The following is a 24353-nucleotide window of genomic DNA, read 5'->3' as shown; positions in this document are numbered from 1 at the left end:
TTCAGTCTCTTCCTCTTCGCAGTTGAGATGCTGCTGCTCCAGCAGACCACACCGTAAAATAAGACTGAGGCCACCACAGAGTCATAGAAGGTCCTTAAGTTCTTCCGCACCCCAAAAGACATCAGTCTATGTAGCAGGTATAGTCTACTCAGTCCCTTTTTGTACAGAGCCTGAGTGTTGTCAATCCAGTCCAGGTTCCTATTAAGGTGAACATCCAAGTACTTGTAAGAGTCCACTATCTCAATGTTTATTCCCTGGATGTTCACCGGAAGGGGTGGGTTAAATTACCTTTAGTCAGGCGAAAATCCACCGCCAGCTCCTATGTTTTTCCTGCATTAATCAGGAAGCGATTTTCCTCACACCATGTCACAAAGTTTTTGTTCAGTTCTTGGTACTCTGTCTCATCTCTATTATTGATGAGACCAATGACGGCAGAATCATCCGAGAACTTTTGCAGGTGACAGTTCGTCGTGTGGTGTGAGAAGTCGGCTGTGTAAATGGTGAACAGTAGAGGCGCTAGAACAGTTCCTTGAGGCGCCCCCGTACTGCAGATCGCCGTATCAGACACACGGCCGCTCGTCTTCACATACTGCGGCCTATTGGTGAGAAAGATGACGGCGTCCTCAACTCCAATTCCCTGCTGGTAGGCAAATTGTAGTGCGTCTGCCAAAGTACTCACTAGGGGGCGCAGGTGGTGGAGGACCAGTCTCTCCAGGGTCTTTGCCAGGTGGGATGTCAGGGCTACTGGTTGGTAGTGGTTCAAGTCACTAGGCTGAGATGACTTGGGCATCGGCACCATGCAAGATGTCTTCCACAACAGTGGCACCTTTTTCAGCCTCAAGCTCATGTTGAAAATACGCTCCACAATTCCACACAGTTGCCTTGCGCAGGATTTGAGGAGCCTTGAGCTTAAGCCATCCGGACCAGTAGCCTTCTTGACCTTGAGCTTTGACAGGAGGTTATTATAGCCACCTGGGCTGATAAACTCCAAGAAAAACAAATGATGATCTGTTGAAGGCTGTGCCAAACGTTATCGTTACATTAAAGGACATCTAAGTGTGCATGCTGTTTTTTGTTGTTGTTTTTGTGTGTGCAATCTGTTAGATCACCACTAGGTGGCACTAAATTATACACTACATTTTAAAATGCACGCTGTTGTGACTTCATCCATCCATTTTCCGAACCGCTTATTCCTCACAAGGGTCATGGGGGTTCTGGAGCCTATCTCAGCTGGCTCCTGGCAGGAGGCGGGGTACACCCTGTACTGGTTGCCAGCCAATCTCAGGGCACTGTTGTGACTCACATTTAAAATGTATAGTGATGTATATTTAATTGTGTTTTTGCATGTATAGTATATATAGATATTTAGTCATTCTTTTAAATTAGTGGATGTGATTTGTGTCCCAACTGGTTAAAAAAAAAAGTTCCTGAGTTGAGCAGACGCTGGCTGGCCGATCGTTGAGCAGAGTCGAGTAGAGTTGAGCATTCCCCACCAAAACCTGTGTGTGAGCGTATTGAGCACTGCAGACACTCACTCCAGACATTTAGTAGCCTACTGTAATGCACTTTATGTGACAAGCCAGCACGTCGTAGCACATGAAAACAAAAACACATGGGACGTTTAGCCGCCGTGTGTTAAAATGATGAGACCCCCCCCCACCAGACTAAAACTCCACTAACCTTACTGGTTCCCCCCCAAAGGAAAAGAGAGAGAGAGGAGAAAAATATATATCATAGGAATTTGTTGAAAATATAGCAACAGCAACAGATAAAAAAAAAAACTGTTGTGGGTGTATTCATTGATTTATGTAGAGCATTTGATACCATTGACCACTTAATGACAGTGAAATGGTGGCAGTTGCCATCTTTTTTTTTGGGGGGGGTTAATAGATTTCATATTTCTTGTCTGTATCTCACTAGCAGGCTGGGCTTCTCGTGTTTGGCATTGCGTCCCACTACACTAAATTTAGAGCTGCAGCTCAGAATCTACTCACATACAATGTAAAAATAGCAAGGAGGGAGACTTGCTTTCCACACAGCTAATACACTGGCAGACTAAGTCTGGGCTTGTTTAAGCCAACAGCACAACAGACCAAAACCAAGAGACTGAAGACATTCGTGTGGCCCACAGGCCGTGAAATACTGTAGCGACAGACCAGCACCTTGGATACATGCTGCATTTGACTCCTATCTTTACTGTATAGTGTTGGATAAAGCTAACAAACACTCAAAGGGAAATCAACTGACTGGATAAAAGACATCAGGTAAGTTCAGACGTTTTATTTTTGTATTTTTTTTTTTTGCTGTAAAGATTAAAAAAAAAAAAAAGTTTTTCAAATGTGTACTTTCTAAGTACAAACTTGAAAAACAATTGACAGACTTTATTTTTGGGCTGCTGTCATCATGGAATTATTTTTTTAATTTTTTTATTTAAACGCCAAGTGGGATATAGTGGTACACACCAGTTTGTGTTAAACCGCAATAGTATAAGCAGGGTTGGGGAATCCAGGTCCAGAAAGTAAAATTCCTGAAACAGTTTGGCTTTAGCCGCAGGTGCTTCTACTCAACAGGTGGCCACGAGCTTGTTTACCTGCCAGTTGTTTGGAAGCACATGTGGCTAAAGCAAGTCTGTTTCAGGGTTGTTACTTTCTTGACCTGGATTCCCTAACCCTCAGTATAAGTGATAGTGATACGTATATCAAAATCTAGTTTATATTATCTTTGTGTCTTCGATTTCTGCATGTTGGGCAGGCTGCATCAGTTTGCGGAAGACCTGCCAGTTCTGACTTCATTTTTATGAAACCCAAGCATCGTTCTCAGGTCTCATCTTTGCCCCTTCGAAAATGTTGAGACAAAGGGGATACAAACATCTGAACCCCTTTTAAGGTGTGACTGCATCATCTTAATATACTGAGGTCACTGTAATTGTATTTTCAGTGGGGCTGCCTGTGGAGATCAAAGATCATTGCCTAATTTTAGATAATAGTTATTGCATTAGTCAGCTTCTCTCAACACCAGAGACACTGTTGAGCCCTGAGGTTCATCCTGCTGGCAGAAGGATTAAAGGCTGATCCTCAATTTACATGTACGTAACTTTTTGTGCACAGGCAACATCATTTATATTTATGATTATTATGATGATTATTATTATTATTAATAACATCATTAACATTATATATATATATATATATATATATATATTAGTGCTGTCAAAGTTAAAGCGTTAATTGATTAATTAATCACAAAAAATATCGCATTAATCATGAAATATTGCAGATTAATCGCACTATTAATTGTGACCATAGATTAGCCTTTAGCGTGACAGCGAATGGCTACGTTTAAGGTAGCACAGGTTGTGTTTGAGCAATAAACATAATTTCATGCATTAAAGTAAAGCATTTAATGAATGTTTGCGTATCACATTTTGAATATTTGTTTATGTCAAACTATCGGGGTCATTTTTCCCCCCATTTTAAATTCTGCAAGTAATTAACTGATTAGAAAAAGAGGAGGATGAGCGTGTGCAGTGGATCAAAAAATGTTGAAGACGTCCTATTATTAACACATAACCAGTGCTCTTCAAATTTGGCTGGCACATTTTTTGATTAAAAAAGCCTTTTTTATTAGGCAATCAATTGTGATTAATCAGAATTCTAAAATGTGATTAATCTGATTTAAAAATGTAGTCGTTTGACAGCTCTAATATATATATATATATATATATATATATACTTACTAATAATTCTTTATAATCTTATTTATTTAATTAATTATAATTTCCTTTATAAACATGATAAAAACTTGGCAAAAGATAAACATTTACAGTACATTGAAACCTATTATTCAAAACTAAACTAGGTCACTAATGTACATTCTGTCCTGTGTAAAGTTTATATCAAGCAAAGCACACTTTAAACATCAAGTTTATAATGCATTACAAGTGGTGTTTATTTGTTTATTGTTGATTTGGGTTGCTTTTGACAACCGTTTGTGTGTGTGGAAAGAGAGATGATATCTCATGTCACAGTTTGCCGAGTCATACATCAATGTGCAATTTATGGGAACTCAACCAAATACTTGACCCTGACACTTAATATTAGACATGTTGTAATTCCCTATCTCTGATAATACGGCTAAACCAGGACGCAAAATTCAAGGATATGCAACTTCAAGTAGCTCTAATCAATGTTTTAGCTTAACAAAGTAAATGACTGTGTGGACCATTTGAGAGGTTGCTCATCATGAGGAAATGTGGTATTTTGTTTCCTCATTTGGCTTTGGAGTCAAAATTGGAGACGCAACAGGATTTGCACAACAGATTAGTTTCACTGCGATTGCCTCTTCGCGTGCAGAAGCTACACTTTCTTGCCGGCCGTTTTTTCCAGGGAATAGCAAGTATATACTGCAGTGTGTGTTGCCATCAAGTCTAATATCAGGATCATGCTATGGTTACGTTACGGTGGTGTTACGTCTGGCTTCCTCATGTCCTTCAGTTGCTATACCGGGTGGTAAGAGATGTTCTGATCCATCTTATCCACTCCATTCATGGTGGCATCGTAGTCCAGAACCAGTGTCTTCTCCGTGATCAGACTGTACCCGCTCCTCCGATGAATATGCATTGGACTCGGGGTACATCATTGGATCATTGTCCGGTCGAATGTCCGCTTGTGCAGCTCCGGCGTTAGCAGCGCTAGCCGGTGAGGCTTTATGACGTGAGAATAAAGGCCGCGTCCAACTGTGGCGTCAACCTCGGGATTCACCATCATCATCATCATCAATGTGCATTGGTCGATGCTTTTCGACTACTCTCCATCGCCCGATCGAATGTCTGCTTGTGCAGAAGTACTCGGACGGTTGTGCTGCGCGTTTTCCGGCGTTAGCAGCGCTAGCCGGTGAGGCTTACTACGTGATCATAACGGTCGCGTCAAGGCTTCCAACTTTGGCGTCAAGCTCGGAGTCATCATCATCGTCGACATCAATGCGCTTTTTAGTATTGATCGATGCTTTCCGTCTTTGAAAAAAATGCTCAAGCGTGAGCTGCTTGTAACCGGTCGCCATTGTTGCTTCATCAGCCATTGTTGCATCATCAGCCATTGTCCCCTCAACACTCTAGCTCCGCCTCACGTCTTCTACTGACGCCCACAGTGGGCGGCCCACCCAATCTTGTCCAAAGAGAGTCATCGCTGCCATCTAGGGGCCAAAACGAGTCATTTTACTAACTAGATCTGCTTGATACTTTCAGCACAGCTGCCCAAGGCTTTTCTCCACCCGTTTCAAAAAACAAACAAAAAAAACATAGTGAACGTCTTTTAACGTCCTCGGCGCCCCTCCGTAGGTTTTTACTAAACGTTTTATAACGTTTATGGCGGTCAAAGAGTTAAGCATCAGTTTCTGAAATGACACACTCAGAGAAAAAACAAATATTAAAAATCATTATTATTATGTCGACTTCAAAAACATTTATAACTTCTTATTCAACTATCTTAAATCTAGCCACAGCTGTACAGATGTAGGTATAATTATGTCAACTCAATATAGCTCAATACAAAATACCATTATTTTATCATTATTCTTTATTCATTTGCCCAGAAAAGAGAAAGTTAACAAGTTTATTGTCTGTATCAAAAGTTGTATAGTGTAAAAGACTAATCTAATATTCTACTACAAGAACTCAGCAATATCCTTCAAATACTGTTACTTATTTTATTTTTTATCATTCTTCTCTTACCTAGAAAAGAGAAAAACTTCCATCACGAGGACACATTATACTCTAACCCCCATCTCACACACACACAGCCCCCCCTTTTCTTCTTCTATTTTTTAGAGACAGGGGGGGAGCGGAAAAAGAAAAAATCTTAGCATTATCACATCGCAAAACCTATTTCACTACATTCCCATTCGAAAAACAAACGGCATTATCACACCAGTCTCATCTCACACAAAAACAACACCAAACATACAGTTAAAGATATTGAAGAAAAACAAACAAAATATCAATACGCACATTTCTCACTCACAATCACAACCCACTAGGGCAGCCCCCACCTTTGGTATCTAGGTCACATACTCAACAAGTCTCCCAATTTCTCAAACTTTCGCAAGTACATACGCACACACTCTTTATTCATTTAAAAATTATAAACGGGTTTGTTGTCAATTCGTCGTCTGCAAATCTTGCAGCATTTGAACCGCAGTTTTGTACGGTGATTCAGTAAACGGGTTAATAGCTTCAAACAAATCACCCGCATGCGGCTAAGCATATGCCGGAGGAGAAGTTATTTTAGCAACAAAATCAGCCACTGTATCATCACCAGCTTCTATCAAAACCCCCCGAGCAATTTTAACGGAACTGGCCAAAGCCAACATTCTAGCATTTCACATAATTTGATCCACTTTTTACAATTTCGTCCGACTCTTCTACCATTCAAAGAAAATACAAAAGTCCCTCGTACCATTTTGTCCAGCGACAGCCGTTCATTCAAACAATTAATAGTTTTTTGTCATTTTTCGTCGATATTTTTCGGCATGGCTCCGACTGCAACCTCGGAAGCATTCTTAACCTGTGCATCCAAGAATAAGTTCCGACTATGAACCGGAAGCACTTTTAGGTCAAACCATTCGGTGTCATGGACAAAAGCGCCCTCCATTATTTATTTTAATTATTCACCACTTCAGTTTATATTCTACTCAAGTCGTTTTAATATTTATCAATGCAGTGACGTCTCACTTGTAGTATGATAGTTCAATAGGTTAAATTTATTCGACAACGTTAAACAATTTCACAAGAACAACACAGGCGCCCACAAACACATACACACATAACAGACCTTGAACAGACATAAATAACGAATCACGTGATCTCTCGATCGAACAAACAGCGGTACAAGCCAATTCCCACTGCGTCAATCTGACCAACCTCAATTCTGTTCAATTTCAACAGGGCGCGCTTTTAAAATAACTTATCACGTGCTAGCGGACGCTTAATCAGAGGTAAAATTAATTAACCACAGAGCGGTCCTGACCCAAAAGAACTGCCGAAGCAGGCGCGCTACTATGACCTATAGAATCCTTAGTGGAAGAAAAAATCTCCACGTCACCCCGTAATCCTCTCAAAATTCATAAAAACAACCGTCATAGTCTAGCGATTCCTTCGTAGCGAGACGGAATAAAACAAAAAAATATATAAGCCGCTACTTCAACCTGTGGACAACTGCGCACAACATTTCCAGGCCAGCACTTTCATCACTTAATGCTCCACCCCACGTACGAGTACAGTTCAATGTCGTAGGAAAAATCCCAAATCAAGGACTCTGCGTCCCTCTGTTAATTGAACGACACCAAACTACAACTTGTTCACACAGACCTCACGTAAAAATTTAGACAATTTAGAAGACGAAAACCAGTTGCAGCGGTCCCAAACAGACAGAACTTCCCTACGTGGATAAAAGTCTCCACTTACCGTACTTATTTATTTAGTCCGTGAATGCCGCAGCTCGCAAACATCTAGAACGTCACCATTCCTTCAAGAATTCAGCGTCGGGGTTCACCATTTGTTAGAAATCGTTTCTTTTGATTTCCTGCGTGTTCAAAATAAAACTCAAAGTTGAGATCTCGTGAAGAAGTTTTGCCAGCTTTTATTATTCAGAATTCTGAAGTCACTTTAGAACTTTGCTCAAACAGCATCTGGTCTAGAAGTGTGCCCTCTCTTTCCGCTCTCCCTCACTTATACAAAAACAGTTGACTCCACCCTGTCATCTTGTCCTGTCAGCAGAGTGAAATACACAACTTGATAATCCTACTTCAGTTCCTATCTTAGTCCACTCCAGATGTGGGTAAACAATTGGCCCCCGGCGCCTCCTCGCACCAGGGATTTTTATGGACAGACCTCTGCTTGCACTTTCAAACATCCCCTCATTTAGATAAATCAGAAACCTTACTTTCCCAGGGAAGAGAACAAAGGACTATAGATTGACTAACATATGAATTAACTGTTGTCTTATTATTACACAGCTCTAACTAATATAAAAAACGATTAAAATATAAATTGAAACAGAAAAACAATGTTAATAATCTAACACAGGTAACCGAGCACCCGGGGAGCTAGCTAGGGAGCTTGCTAGCTAACAGCCGGGGCTAAAGACAAACCGTGTCAGGGTTTTTACTTTCTGGACCTGGATTTGCCATCTCTGCTCATTTTCCAAAAATGACAGCATTTCATTTTTATTTGTTTCAGGCAATAGCAAAAGCAACAGTCATGTCATATTCCAACAAAAAGCAAAAATGGTGACAAAGTCCAATTCAGCCTGAAAAGGTGTCGGAAGAAGAAAATGACAATATTATCTACTCTGCTATTACAACCATAAGACTCAATGATAAGCAAGTATCCAGCAATGAATATTAAATAACTGAAAATATACTGAGGATTTAGCATGGTGGTGTTACCGGGAGAAAATAGCACTGCTGCAACGAGACGCATTTTGCCCAGCAGCGCAGTTAGTAAGGAATTTCACCATCTGCGAGTGCTTTGCGAATGAGATACGATGCTTTTGCTCGATTTTTAATGGTTAGCGCCGCGCAAAAGCAGAGTGGATGTGGTCCTGAGTATCTCTCCAAGATATTTCACGTTATTATATGCCTTTATGCCGTGAAATAAGTTTCAAGTGGGAACTGGTGTAACACCATGCTACTCATAGTTACACTCTAAAAATGATAGGGTCAAAAATAACCCAAATTTGGTTTAAAAAGAATGGACTGACCCAATTTTTTGAGTTATTAAACAAATTCAATTAATAATCCACAAAGCAAGCTACTTTTTTGGGTCGTTTTGAGGTTTATTTGTTTGACCCAACTTTTTGGGTTGATTGAATAACCCAATTAAATTGTATTTGGTAAAAAGTGAACTGACCGGAGCCTATCACAGCTGGCTTAATGCAGTAGGCGGGGTACACCCTGAACTGATTGCTAGCCAATCGCCAGTCGCATTTTTGACCGAATTTGGGTTATTTTTTACGCAACTGTTTTAAAAGTGTACATATTTCATAACTTACTACAACTGACTCTGAAGCTGTTGTAATAATCCAATTCCAAGTTTATCTTATTCTCCAATGTAATTATGGACTAATTTTTTAAATACTTACTTTTCTTCTCATGCGACAAAAAGGTTCGATTTAGAAGTGCAACGACAGCTCACAGAATCCAACATTGGAAACATTATTTATTATAAGTGTAGTGATTAGGTCAAAATTATAATCTTTTTTTTTTTTACAATCTCATTTCAGGCAAAGGTTCACATGTCTAAGCCAATTGACATTCATAAACACAATCAATGTCAATGTCACAATCTTTTGTTAAATACCAATTAGAACATAGCATAAACATTTCCTATACCATAGCATTAACTAAAAATGCTGATTGTGATTCATAAACAAATGAAATGAACCCCAAATATATTTAATTGTGGTGTTTCGATTCCAGTTATTTTTACGTGGAGTTGTGGACACTCTTGTTAGATTGAAGTAATCTTGCAGGCTTTGTTGGGGGAGGGGGGGCGGTGGTGGGGGTTGCGGGGTGGGGGGGTGCTGGGGGTGGGGGGTGTCTGGGGGATTGGGGACGTGGGGGCGGCTGGGGCTGGGTTGGGGTGGGTGGCGGGGGTGGATGGGGGGCGGGGGGTCGTGGGGGGTGCGGGGGTTGGGGGCCGGTGGGGTGCCTGGTGGGCCTGCAGTGCCCCGTCCTGCTGCGTTGGGCCGGGGGCGCGGGCCGTGTTGGGGCGGGGGGCGCTCCTGCTCCTGGGTTTGCTCTCCGGCCGGTGGCCCTGGCGGGGCCCGGGGGTCGTCCTTTGGCGCTGCCGCGGCCTGGGGGGCCCTGAGGTGTTGCGCTTGCTCTGTTCCGGCGGGGGTCGACGGCTCCCCTCTTTGGTGGAGATTTTCATGCATGCCAGATCCACCACACCAGCATCTACCGAAACTCAGACACAATCTGTTTCCTCCTCTGGTTATTGAGTCGGTGGGGGCTGGTGTCTGCGGATCTCACGCGGCTTCGTCTGTCCTTCCTTCCTTTTCTCGGTCTCTCCTTTGGTCTCTTGAGGCCTCCCTGATTTTATGTTTTTTGGATTTGTTGGGGTCTGGATGTTTCTTGGGCTGGGGAGGAGTTCTGGTGGGGGGTGTCTGGTCGGTGCTGGATTTCACCTTCCTTGGTTTTCTTTGGTCCCCTCGGGTCTCCTGGTGTTCGGTTTAGGTGAACGGTATGAGATTTTTTCTAATAGGTTTTCTGGTGAGCTAACAAATACACGCACGCACGCACGCACGCACGCACGCACATACACATACTCACCCACACACACACACACAAAAAAATAAATAAAAATAAATAAATATATATATATAAAAAAAAAATAATAATAAAAAAAATAATAATAAAAGAGCAATGATGATGACATTTCCGAATGAACAATACTGAGCTCTTAAAAAAAAAAAAAAAAGAAGAAAAAAAAAAAAGGAAGTAATCTTGCAGTTCAAATAACAGTCAAGGCATTGTTCAGCACGGGGGTTTGTGTGCATGTGAAACTACACGAGCTGGACTTTTTTTTGGTGAACCATTTGGATAGTAAGCTTCAAGAATGAATGAATTGATTTTTTTTATAATGTATAAACAGGATTTAAATGAATTGTAATTATGGGGAAATCATTGGTTCTGTGTATCTTAAAATAAATAAATTTGAAACTGCTTTTAACATTCACAGAATTAGAAGATCAAACATCAATTCAAACTTTGCTTGTTAACGTTCACAATATTAGATCAATTGTTAACAACATTTCTCCTTGCGATCAGGATGCTGTCAAAGAAAGGTGAGCAGAAGTCTTTCAGCAATGGGCGGCTAAGAGACCAATGGGAGAAGCGAGCACAGACAATAGCAGACCAGTGCAAACGGGAGGGGCAATTGAAGGAAAAAAGTTCCCTCAAATTGTGAGTATTTCATGTATAGACATAAACAACTGAAATCACCAACACACTGGTGACTTGTAACTGTAGTACTAGTAAGAGTAGATTTAAATACAAATCAAGTGAATTCAATAAGTGTTTTATTTTCTCAACATTGATACTTTGTTTTCCTTTGGATTTGCCTGCAGGCTTGACTCAAAGTGGAACTATCACTGGGCTCTGGTGGCCAATGGAGATCAGACAAAAGGTGAAACCTCCGACTTTCAGGGGGCTACTTCAGAGCAAGAAGAAAAAAACAAGCCAAGAATCAAATTCAAAATCGTACCTCCCCCTCCTCCCAAACCCAAAAGTAAACCTGCACCACCTCCTTCTACAAGGGAATCGCCTCAACCTCTTATAGGAAAGCGTAGGGTTGAAGTGGACATTTTCCGGTTACACTGGAAAGAGTCCTGGATGAGTCTGAAACCGCCAAAGTATCTTTTTTTTAAGGCCAATGAGACAAAAACCAAAACCCAAGGATTTACAACTATAGTTGTGGTCAGGTACATGTACAAACCTGTGGAATATGCATCAAAGCCTGAGTGCACATCGACTATTGGCTGGAGCCAGTCCTGGAAACAGGTGAATGGATGAAAATCACACATTCGACTTGTCTGTCTGTGTGGATGATGTCTAAGAAGTTAAGGCAAATTATCAAACATTGAGATGGCTACAGGACATCATCAACTGAGCTAAATAGGAATAAGAACATTGATATATCACATACAGTCAAAAAAGGTGTTTTAAAATTCTTATTCTGTTTCACATACACAGCCCAAAAGAAGAGCCATAATGGGCACTACCACCACCACTAGTACTACTACTACTACTACTACTATTACTACTACTACTACTATTAAACTTTTCTAGATATGCAAAGACAATACATATATACAGTACACATATACAGCTAAACTAGTGACAGAAATTCTCTTCATAACAGTGTGGAGAACAAAGATAATTCGGTTTCAGAAACAAAAACGGTTCCCTCCGCTTTCTGCTTACTGTCAAGGTCCGATTTGTGAATGTCTTCCATTAATGGTCCTCAAGTATGGTCAGCTTACTACAGATTGTTCTTGTTTTGGTTCTGAATATGGAGATTGGATTCAGCTGCTGCTCAGTGGATAGGCAGATCTTTTCTTCCCTGGGCCAACCCAAAACATAAAAAAAAAAATCTCTCTCTCTCTCTCTCTCTCTCTCTCTCTCTCTCTCTCTCTCTCTCTCTCTCTCTCTCTCTCTCTCTATATATATATATATATAAATTAAAGATACAAGAACATTTTTTGAAGAAAAATAAAGTCTTAAATGACTTTTTTTGTTGTTGTTGTCTTTCGATTTGGAAAAAGTACCAAAAAGTATCGAACTACATCCTGGTACCAGAACCGATACCAAAATGTTGGTATCTTGACAACACTATATATCGCATCAATCATGTATTAACGCAGATTAATCACACTATTCCTTTTGACCACAGATGATCATTTAGCTGACAGCGGATGGTTACGTTAATGGGAGCACAGGTTGTGTTTGAGCAATAAACATAACTACATGTATTAAAGTAAAGCATTTAATAAATGTTTACGTATGACTTTCAGCATATTTGTTGTCGTCAAAATATTGGGGTCATTTTTATTTTTATTTTAAATTATGCAAGTAATTAACTGATTAGAAAAAGAGGAGGAAGAACGTTGAAGACGTCCTCATAACATTAAATGTCGAAATAATTAACACATTGCTCTTTAAATTGCTATTTTGCCGTGAGTCATGTTTCCTTTCTGTCTCGCTTCGCTAGGTGGCTTGTTGTTGGCCACGACGATAACTGCTGCGTTTGGCATACGTTCCAACGAGTTGGTCGAACGGAAATCATGCAATGCAGACAAATTAAAGCCATAAAAATTACGAACAAATTATGTTTACTTACTAATTTTTCACTGTCGGCAAGGCTCCTGTCCAATCGTTACCTCCATGAAGTACAGTCCATGAAATACCCCGTTGCATTATGGGGCGAAAAATGACGAACCTAAATCATGCACTGCAGACATAAATTATAAACGTTACGAATAAACAATGTTTTTTTTCAATTTAATTTTGAAACGAATTGGCAATGTGGCCCAAATGCCTAAAAAAATTGGTTTTGTTTTCACTCGTTTTGTTTAACCCGTGGCATTATGGGAAGTTATGCTAACTTTGTAGCATTTAGCCTACAAGTGCGTTCGAACATATTTTTAAGTACGTTCGAATGTACTCGCCAGCCCAAAATGTTTACTCCACATTGGCAGCTCTACGCTTGCGTACTAATCAGCGTCAGAGTGAGGAGCGTTTTCGAAACATTTCAGATCAACTCGTCACCGTGGCCACAATATTTGTTCACTAAACATCCAATTTGGACATTTTGTAGTCACAAGGGTCTTCTTTCAGACAAACCCACTTTTGTCTGGCAAAGTCGTGATTTGGTATATTTTATTTGAATTAAAGTGAAGAAAAGATACCATTTGTACCCATTAAACCCCATGTAATTGTTGCTGCCTTTTTCGGGTAAAATCTCGAAAAGTTACTTTCTGTTTTTTTACCTGCTCTAATTCTGTCATTTTTTTATCCGATATAAAAAATAAGAACATGCTCCCCAAACATTCCCCAAACCCTTGCCGTTTTAACAAGCCCTTTTTTAAATCTGTATCAAGGTGTGCGCTTTCTCATAAAACTCAGTTGAAAACCATTGTGTGTGTGCGTGACGAAGTGCAAGTGTTTTTTGCTAGACTATTTTTAGACTTGACTTTCATCCGAGTCACTTCGTTCCAGCTTCAATATATTCCACCAGTTGATCACCCACCGGATTTATATGGAATTCCAGTGAAATATTTAGATGTGACCATAACAAAAGACTGTAAAACCAGAGAAAACTTGATTGTTGTACCAGTGTTGGAAAAAAGCAAATCTATACTTAATTCCTGGTTACAAAGAGATCTGTCAATTTTCGGATGTATTTTGTTAACCAAAATTGAGATTCTCTCAAGATTTATATACCCAGCCTTTTCTTTATCAATAAATCAAACCAATTTTAATTTCATTTGGAAAAACAAACATCACTATTTGAGAAAAGAGGATGTAATGAAACCATTTGAAGAAGGTGGCTTAAATGTGATTGATTATGAAGTAATGAATAGTATGATAAAACTCAAATGGTTGCAACAGTGTTTAAAAGGGGATATTCCCTTGCATTTATTTAAAGAATGTGGGGGGATAATTTTTTTGTTAGGTGTGATTTTTGTGTTACTAAATTGCCAGTTAAACTATCAAAATTTTATTAGCGGGTTTTGTTGCATTGGAAACGGATTTATAATCATAACTTTACTCCACATTCTGTTCCTATCTGGAATAATAGATGTGTTCTAGTGAAAAGAAAATCTTTGATTTATCATGATTGGGCAGAGAAAGGTATTTGGTCAATCTTGCACCTAATGGATATAAGAGGAGAATTTCTTAGATTTGAGGATTTTGTCACAAAATTTGATTTAAGTTGTACGAAACAATAATATTCAGGGGTAATACACGCTATACCACAAGCTATGGTAAACATCGTGAAAGGAATGTTACTTTATGACCGAAGAACACCTACAATTCCATCACTCTTTATTGACGAGGTTAATCTTATAGATAAAAGATGTACTAATAAATTTTTACGTGGTAGCCTTACATCCAAGATATTTTCATTGCCTATAAAAAGGAAAAATTTGTTAAAAGAATATACTCAAGACATGAGTGTTAGAATTAGAACCCGGTATCTTACTCTACCCATATCACCAAAGGCTAAAGAAACACATTTTAAGGTGATGAATGATGTTTATTCTTGTGGGGACTTTATGAAACAGAGGTTTAAGGTAGAACAAATCTGCTGTGCTTTTTGTGGCTGTGATAAAGAGACTTTGGAACATTTGTTTTTTGAATGTGTGTACACCAAGACATTTTCGGAAACATTTCAGCGCCGGATTTCGGAGGACAATGATTCACTAACACTGGATTTCAAGAATATTAAATTTGGGATTGTAACACAAGACAGAACAAGGGAAATGATGATCAATACCTTGATAATAATGGCAAAACAATTTATTCACAAATGTAGATTTATTAAATGTCGACCTTTGTTTTTGATTTATTGTAAGGAAATTTAAGAGTTTGGAAGGACATTGAGGAGGGTGAAAACAAAGCAAGCCTTGTCGGTATTTAATAACTTAAAAAGTTTACTGACCGATTAGACCTTTTGTTTTTTGTTTTTTTTTGAAGAAAAAAAGGCGATAAAAGAAGAAGAAGAAAAGAAAAATAAGTTTTCAACAAGAAGTGACTCGGAAGTGACCTGATTTCTACAGGAAGTAACCTGGAAGTGGCCTAAAATCAACAGGAACTGATCCGGAAGTGACCGAAAATCAACAGGAAGTGACCCAATTTCTACAGGAAGTGGCCTGTTTTCAACAAAAAGCGACCCGGAAGTAACCTGATTTCAACAGGAAGTAACCTGGAAGTGGCCTCATATCAACAGGAAGTGACCCGATATCAACAGGACGTGACCCAGAAGTGACCTGCTTTCAACAGGAAGTGACCCAGAAATGGCCTATTTTATTTTTTTATTTTTTGCTTTCTTTATTAATTCACACTTCAACATCCAATTCAAACTGAGCACATAAACGGCGCTGTCAAACAAGACACAAGAAAAAGAAAACAAAAAAAGGTCTAATCGGACAGTAAACTTTTTGTTATTAAATACCGACAAGGCTTGCTTTGTCTTCACCCTACGCAATGTCCTTCCAAACTCTTCAATTTCCTTACAATAAATCAAAAACAAAGGTCGACATTTAATATTATCTACATTTGTGAATAAATTGTCAAAAATGGCCTAATATCAACCCAATTTCAATATGAAGTGACCTGATTTCAACAGACAGTGACCCTTACTCCATTGTTTACTCGATTCCTCGCTCTTTACTCCATTGCTTATTCAATTCGTCGCTCTTTACTCTGTCGCTATTCGATTCTGCGCCTCTTACTTACATTGCTTACTTACTTCTTCTCATCTTACTCCATTGCTTACTCGATTACTTGCTCCTTCCTCCATTGCTTACTTGATTTCTTCCTTGTTTTCTTGTTTCTTTGTTTCTTGTTACTTTATTTTTAATTTTTGTGCTATTTTTCTTCCTTCAACTGCTTCTAGATTTCTGTATGAATTAAAACCATTCCAACCTTAGCATGTTCAGCTCATTCCAGGTCATTGTATATTGGTGTGAATTCCCTGGTACCTGGCGATTCAAGTTGTATCACGATTCATAGGTCACGATTCGTTTCGATACCGATTAATCCCGTTACGAATCTATAAATTGATTATTGCGATTTTTTTTCTTTCTCAAATGTATAAAATACTTATCAGTAAACTTGTACATGTACACTGTAAGATTTGTATGAAAACGTATTTATGTATCTGAAAATTCAGGCTTATAACTGAGCCACTGCATTTAACAAACAGGTTGCAGTCTGTTTCATGTTTAAACAGCACTGAAATAAAATATTAAGGCTTAATGTTCCATTAATATAACATTCTTCCATGCTTAATGTGTAAATCCTAACCCTAAGTAAGACGTTTTGTTGAATATTCCCATAAAAAAATGTATGTTTAAAAATCGATTCGGCCGCATATCGAATCGATTTGAGAATTGCGCGCTGTAATATCGCGATATATTGCCTAATAAATTTTTTCTAACACCCTTACAGCCTTCACATGCAATTTTTCCAGAAATTGCATTTTCTAAAACCCGAATGGGATTTCTTCACCAGTGCTGAACAAAAATAAATAATGTGGATTGACTTTTTTTTCTCCGACATCCATAATCAATATGATGAATATGATTCAAGCAAGGCGATAACTGCTCTGTGTTACAGGTAAAAGGTACAATCCTGCCTGAGTGTTCTGAGGAGAAACGATTCCATTGGGACGTTTTGTTTAACAGCGATGAGATCCCCCATCCAGAAATTGGCATATATCAACTTCCTCGATGGGCTGGCACCTGGAAAATTATGAACTTTGCTTTCAGACAACAGAAGCAAAATTGGGATTGTGACTGGCCTGCTTTCGAACAAAGCTTCAGTAACAAGTTTGAGCAATTACAGCAACTGCTGGAGCAGGTACAGTAGGTCTTATTGTCAACAGAGACTCAATTTCATTGTTTTCATTCAATTCCCAAATGATTTATTTCAATCAGAAACATAAACCATACAACTTCTGTTTCAAATAGGATGAGCCTCCAGGGTGGGAGGATTCATGGAGACTTTCAAAACCTACAGTTAGAGCTGAAGACTGTACACTCTTTGAGCTCACAGTTGAAATTATGAAAATAAATGATGTGCTTCTGACTGGGTGGAATAAGTCCTGGCTGATCTCAGAAACTACTCTGGAGGAAGAAGAAGACCATGAGAAGATCTGGAGTTCTTGTTGGCTTTTCAGGCTGCAGCTCAGGTGAGTCGTTACACATCTTATGCAAAGGGATATCCACACACACTCACAAAAAAAAAAAAATAATAATAATATATATATATATATATATAATATATATTTTTTTAAATTATGTATTTTTTTTGTACCTAAAAAAATCCCATTTACTTTGTTTATTTTATTAAATATAATTTTAACACAAACCTAATAACTTTTTTTTATTTATTTATAATTTTTACGTTTTTGGGATGTCCCAACAACAACAAAAACATGGACATACATGTTTTTCACATCACAGTATATTTATTATGTGTAATATGCAATTCAAACAATAAAATGTATGTATTTTAAATAAATACTCTCATTATTATTAATTTAAACTTAACTTTATTAATACTAAATACATAAACCTGATTAATCTGATTATGCATTTCAAATATATAGGCTTTATTAGACTCATGAATATGTATCATGTAAGTTTATTTGGTAGGTTTGTGTTAAATGTATTTTTTAAAAAGTACTTCTGCTGTTCCTTAGCTTTGGACACTGCAGCCGTACACTCCGTATACTCTACAGTCTTGAATATTTACTGTAGCTCTAAAGGAAAGCAAAGGAAAATTTCTAAATTTTTTGGGTGTGTTAACAATAGTTTTTCATATTGCATAGTTTTTGCAAGTTCCTGCAGTACTGTTTTGAAGTGAAAAACGGCTGCCTTTACTAAGTCAAGTAGAGCTGGTACTGTACCTTTACGATCCTGCAATAGGCTAAATGAAAGCAGTGCAGTGAATGCTACTGAATTACAGAAGTACTTTTTCCAGTGTCAAAATATGTAGAACTATGTGATGGTATATTGTGCCCGCAGGTGGTGTAGGTCTTCACTACAATCCCATCAAAGACACAGCAACATGTTGACAAGGAGACGCAACATTCTCAACGCCCTCCTCACATCGGAACTGAATAATGGGAATGCTGATACCAGCGAGTGGTGGGATTCTTGGAAGACTGTGAAAAGATGGAACCTGCCAGAAGACGATAGCCTGGATGAGGTAGAAGACAATGAATTAGAGGGTTTTCAATTGTTTAAAAACACAGAAGAAGAGGATGAAGGAGTGGACAATGACGAGGAGAACGATGGGTTTGATGAGGAGGAATTAGAGGATGAAGAAGAGGGTAGTGAAGACGATCAAGAGGAGGATGAAGGAGTTGATGAGGAAGAGGAAGTGGAAGACACAGAGATTGAACACAATGAAGAGGATATAAACATAAAGACAGAAACACATAATGGGGACAATAATGAAAATGAATCTATCGAGGAGGAGGAAGATATAGAAAACCAAGAGAAGAGCATAGAAGATGAAAGGCAGGAGTTGAATGAGGAAGATGAAGAGCTTCAAGAAAACATTTACATTTATGACATGAAACTACAGAATAACAATGACATTTATAATCACGAGAAGGAAGAAAATGATGAAGATGGAGACAATAGGATGACTGACGATGAAAAGGACGACAAAGTCAATGAACAGCATAACAGCACAGACGAGGAGGAGGAGAAGGAGGAGGAGGAATTGAATGGGTACGATGCAGACAATGGAGTTGATACAAACGAGAATGAGGAGAAGGATGAAGCTGAGAAGAATAGGAAAATTGATAAGCGCATGGATAACGATCATGGAAAGGAAGTAAAGGAAGAGCAAGAATACAGGAACATCACACTGCAGCTCAGAGAAATATTACAAATGATTTCAAATGAAAATTTGGAAGATGAGGAGGAAGATAAGGATGAACAGGAAGACAGAGAATCAATTAAAATACAGGCTCAAGTAGATAGGGCAGTCAGAGAAACACATGACGATGATGATGATGATGATGATGATGATGATGATGATGATGATGATGATGATGATGATGATGATAAAGAAGAGGAAGTTGAGGAGGTGGACGACCAAACGGAAGAAGAGGACGAGAAAGAGGAGGCGAAGGAGTGGGGTGAGTTTGAGGAGAAAGACTTGACAAAAGAGGTTGAGGAAGAGGAGGTCAAAGAGATGGAGGAAGAAGATGAAGAGGAGGATGAGATTGAGGAGAAAGACTCACAAAGAGATATTGAGGAGGACAAAGATGAGGAAGATAAGGAGGCCATTGATGATGAAAACGACAAAGAACATGGCCGGGATGAAAATGGTAAGAAAACAAATGCAGACGAAGACAACAGTGATGGAGGGGACGATGAAAGTCATGAATGGGACAACAATGCTACAGAAATGAAAAAACACACTAAATGTGAATGGCGAAAAGACAGGAAAGAACAATCCAGAGGAGCAGATACCAAGGAAGAATTACAGGATGAAGAAGAAGATGAGGAGGACGAGGTTGACGATGTGGAAGAATATATCTCTTTTAACGACGAGGACAAGGGAGAAGAAAAAGTCCACAAAAGACAAGTCGACAATGAAAATTACAAGAAAGCAAGTGAAGAAGAAGAAGAAGAAGAAGAAGAAAATGAAGAAGAAAATGAAGAAGAAAATGAAAAAGAAGAAGAAAACGAAGAAGGAAAAAAAGAAGAAATTGAAAAAGAAGAAGAAGAAAATGAGAAAGAAGAAGAAGAAGAAGAAGAAGACACTGAGGAGAGATCACTTCGTGAAGCCCAAGCAGCTGAGGAGACAAGGCCGGAATCCAGGAATGCAACCAAACGCAAACCGAACGTCCCACTTCACCTGCAGTTCCACAAACTCAACACCTCCTTCTCCTCGTGGAAGCAGTCTTGGATGGTGGCAGTGGCTCACAGGATAAGCGATGAAGATGATGAAGAGGACGACATGGAGGGCAGGCAAGAAGAGATGAAGGCTTGGCGAGAATCTTGGAGGATTTGTCTCTGGAAAAAGCCACACAAGGACGAAGTCGCGTGCTTCTCTACGGTGCACCGGCAGGTGAAACACAAAGGACTGATAAATGAAGACTACGGCCTGCTTAAGAAGACATGGACTCTCAGCTGGAAGATGACCAAGAAGGGTGAAGACATGAAAAAATGCGCATGAATGGAGAACCGGAGAAATAGGTCTGGTATGGTGTGTTAATGCAGACATGAAATGGAGGGGAAAAAATTATCTTGGCTGCTTTTCTACTTATACACCTTTATTTAACCAGATAAAAACCCATTTAGATCAAGATCTTTTTTACAAAGGTGACCTGGCCAAGAGGTCAAGAGCACACGTCATTAAAACTGAGACTATACATACAATACATTTACATACATTTTACAAATGTATGATGTCTTAAAATAAAGTGCATACACGTTAAAGGACAAATACCAAATCATAAACACAGGCACAGCTGAGTCGTCTCACATTGTTTATCAGTCAATATGGATCGAAAGGCTCCAAGTGTAATAAGCTCTGAGAGCTTTAGTTCAGTCTGTAAGGACTTCCAGGCAGCAAAACTGAATGCTCTCTTCCCTCGTTCAGTTCTGAGAGAAAGATGGAGAATGTCACAGGACCGTAAAGCATAATGTCCTGCAGTTCTCTGTATACAAGTCCTTAAATAAAATGGAGCCATGCCAAGAATGGTCTTATAAATCAAAGTCAGCCCATTGAGTGTACCTACTTGCACTTAAGAAAGTTAACCCAGATTTAATATACAAGTCAGAATGATGTGTGAGGCGACCATCACCAGAGACAAACCTTAAGGCACTGTGATAAACAATGTTTAAAGACTGAAGACATTTCAGTGAAGCACCCATATACAGCACAACTCCATAGCCAATAAGTGGCAGAAATGTTGCAGACACAAGTAATTTACGGGCTCTAATTGAAAAACAGGATTTGTTGCGGTAAAATAACCTTAGTTTAAATCTGAGCTTGGAGACTAAACAAGCAATGTGCACCTTAAAAGAAGGAAACCAAGATACTTGTATTTAGAAACCAGCTCTATCCAACTTTCTTGTTGAGTTACAAGGGTTGAGATATTCCCTTGTAAGTCACGTGTGGTAGAGAAGACCATGAGCTTTCTTTTCTGTGTTTAAAACCAATTTCGAACTCTTCAGGTGAGACTGGACAACATTAAAAGGTTGTAAAAACTCAAAAGCCTGAATAAGTAAGGATGAACAGCAATGCTAAACTATAGTGTCATCTGCATAAAAGTGATCAAATGCATTTGACACATTAGCACACAGACCGTTGATATATATATATATATATATATATATATATATATATATATATTGAAAATAGAATGGGTCCCAGGACTGATCCCTGTGGCACGCCTTTAGTGACATTTTGAACAGGAGAAGTGGATCCAGCCACATGCGCACACTGTGTTCTGTTTGATAAATAGTCACTAAACCAATGAGAGGCAGATTTTGAAATGCCAATATTGTACAAGTTGTTGACAATATTTTAATGTAAGCTGTGATCCACTGTGTCAAAGGCTTTAGTTTAGACATATCAAGAAAAAGAGCAACACAATATTTCCTACTGTCCAGAGCTTCTATAACATAATTTAAAACTTTGAGACCGGCTGTAACAGTGCTGTGCTGTTTTCTAAAACCTGATTGAAATAGTAATACAATATTATTAGTAAAAACTCCTTCAATTGATCACTAACTATCCGTTCAGTTATTTTAACTAAATTACATAACTTGGAAATTGATCTGTAATTGTTTTAACGGGGGGAGAACAAATGCAGACTTCCAAATTCTGGGGATTTTATTGCTGTTGAAAGGCTGATTAAAGATCTACTTATCACGAAGGGGCGTGGGGGACCCAAATGCAGGGAGGCAGGAGAAACACGGCAGGGATGCATGTAATACTGAAAACAATTTATTTAACAAAAAAAAAAAACACGAACAGGGGAACTGCGTAAAACTTTAAATAAACAAAACCAACAAAGTTATGACAAGACCAAAAATCAAAGTAACAACAAAACACCAGCTTTTATTTTATTTTATATAATACTAGCTTCTCCCGCTAGCCACTCTTGTTAGCCACTCCAGCCTTTTGGCTCTGACTAGCTAGCCGCTTTTTTAGCTGTTCCGGCTAAATCCAACTTGCTCGGTCTTTCGGCATCGTTCGCTGGGCTTCACACCAGCTGCCAAGTTGCCGCCGCTCGCCAAGATGTTCATTCACTCACGCAAAATAAGAATTGGTGGTAGACTTACAAAGTGTGGTCTCTCCGTAGTGTGCATGCTTTGAAATTGATTCTATGATATAGCCACATCTAGTGGTCACTTATAGGAGGATCCTTTGTTGAAATTTTTTTTTAGCGCATGCGCGATGGTTGAGTGGCAGAAAACATGGCTGGCTGTATAGACAGCGTATACGAAGAAAGTTAGCGGGCGAAATCACCGCTAGTTAAGCACTTTAACTGCCAAAGTGCGGAGGAGGTTTGGCGGCAAAACTGAAGCTATTGAAGGCCCATATAAGACGTGGGATGATGACAAAGTTTGGTCCGACTCACCTGTTTCCTGGCCACACATCTGCTTTGGGGACATTTACGCAGTCATGTTACGCAGCATTAGCATACTAGCATTGTAGCACCTTTTATGCAGCTGTCAGGATAGGACTTAACAACTATAGCTACTGCGTACACAAGTGAGGTCGGCAGGTATCAAAACATAGATGCAGAATGCAATATTTATTTGGATAAGATAAAGATAAACAATATGTGGACACTCAAGTGAAAAACTAGGCACACAAATATATTTTGTCTCATTTATAGGAATCCATAACACAATTCTGATCCTCGTTGCCTTTTGATCCTCCGTTCGTAACACTGGACGACTTCTTCTTTAACCTTCTCATTTACCGATCCAGGATAGCCCATTTCAAGACAAGGAACAAGTCAGGGTGGTTGTCGATCGCGCTTTGGAACACCTGAAGAAGACCGCTAAACATTATGACTCAGCGGATTTTATAATGCACAAACTCGATTTATTATTTCTTTAAATCCTCTCCAAAATAACAAATATATATTCACAAGTACTTACCGGCAATAAAATGAGCCCCACAAACCGCATCAGTCGGAATCAAGTCAATCAAGTTATACCCTCCCGGCTCGCAGCCATTTCTTTCATTTTTTGCGGCCCCTTTCGGTGGGAATGCGATAAAAAAAACTTTTTATCAGGCCCCAGACAGGCCGTACAATTGATGGCACAACAAGAATGAACCATCTGCTTCTCTTTATCCTCCTCCAAATGCAAAACCATCAAACTCCATATAAAACACGGTGTTTCTTGCCACACAGTTTCCTGTGATGCAACGTGCAAAACAAATAATACGTCACACAGATCCTCCTTTTACACACTGTCACTTTAAAAACTATTTATTTTAATGAAGAAGTTTTTACCCTGGCAGAAAATTGCATTTTTCAATTGTACTATAAACAAACTCTACTACTTGGTGTGGTTGCTAAATTCTATTTGTGCTGACGTACCTTTTAAATAGTTTTTATGCTGCAGTCACTGATGAGTTTTCTTTTTATATTTAATGAAGCTTATCATACCATTGATATTTCAAAATATGTGGGAAATATGAAGCTTAATAAATGTACAAAATACATGTGCATAATCCGAGGTTTGTAAATGTGTAAAATAATGTCTGAATGCACTCACATCAGATTTGTAAATGTGTACAGAAATGACAAAAATATTTAATAAAGTACATCTGCTGTGATTTGTAAATAAAATTATGGAAATTATGAAAGTATATAGTTTATTGTTTTGTGTACTTTTTAAGGTCCATGTACTAGTTAGTACTGTGTACTTTTTGCTCTCACTAGTACAACTTTGGCGGACTAGAAGGGCAAAATTGTGCACTAATTGACCGTGTGCTACTAGTATGACAAGCAACATGGTAAAACTCTACATTCTAGTGCTTCACTAGAAGATTACAAGCCTATTATGTGACGT

At 38.9% G+C, this 24353-nt stretch overlaps 1 protein-coding gene across 1 annotated transcript; it reads left to right on the top strand.

The window, feature by feature from the left end:
- The first annotated feature begins 2154 nt into the window (after nucleotides 1-2154).
- Nucleotides 2155-24033, top strand: LOC147162297 (uncharacterized). Its single transcript, XM_086097299.1, has 6 exons — nucleotides 2155-2264; nucleotides 10828-10962; nucleotides 11127-11559; nucleotides 16903-17145; nucleotides 17256-17476; nucleotides 18315-24033. The coding sequence occupies exons 2-6, from the start codon at nucleotides 10829-10831 to the stop codon at nucleotides 20485-20487; spliced, it is 3204 nt and encodes a 1067-aa protein (XP_085953425.1). The 5' UTR covers nucleotides 2155-2264; nucleotide 10828; the 3' UTR covers nucleotides 20488-24033.
- The last annotated feature ends 320 nt before the right edge of the window (nucleotides 24034-24353 follow it).

The sequence above is a fragment of the Leptonotus elevatus genome, chromosome 15, assembly GCF_054856555.1.
Source record: "Leptonotus elevatus isolate MCC_2025b chromosome 15, RoL_Lele_1.0, whole genome shotgun sequence".
In the NCBI taxonomy this organism is placed as follows: Eukaryota; Metazoa; Chordata; class Actinopteri; order Syngnathiformes; family Syngnathidae; genus Leptonotus; species Leptonotus elevatus.
Note: the sequence above shows the minus strand (reverse complement) of the source record. Positions and strands in the feature narration are given on the sequence as shown.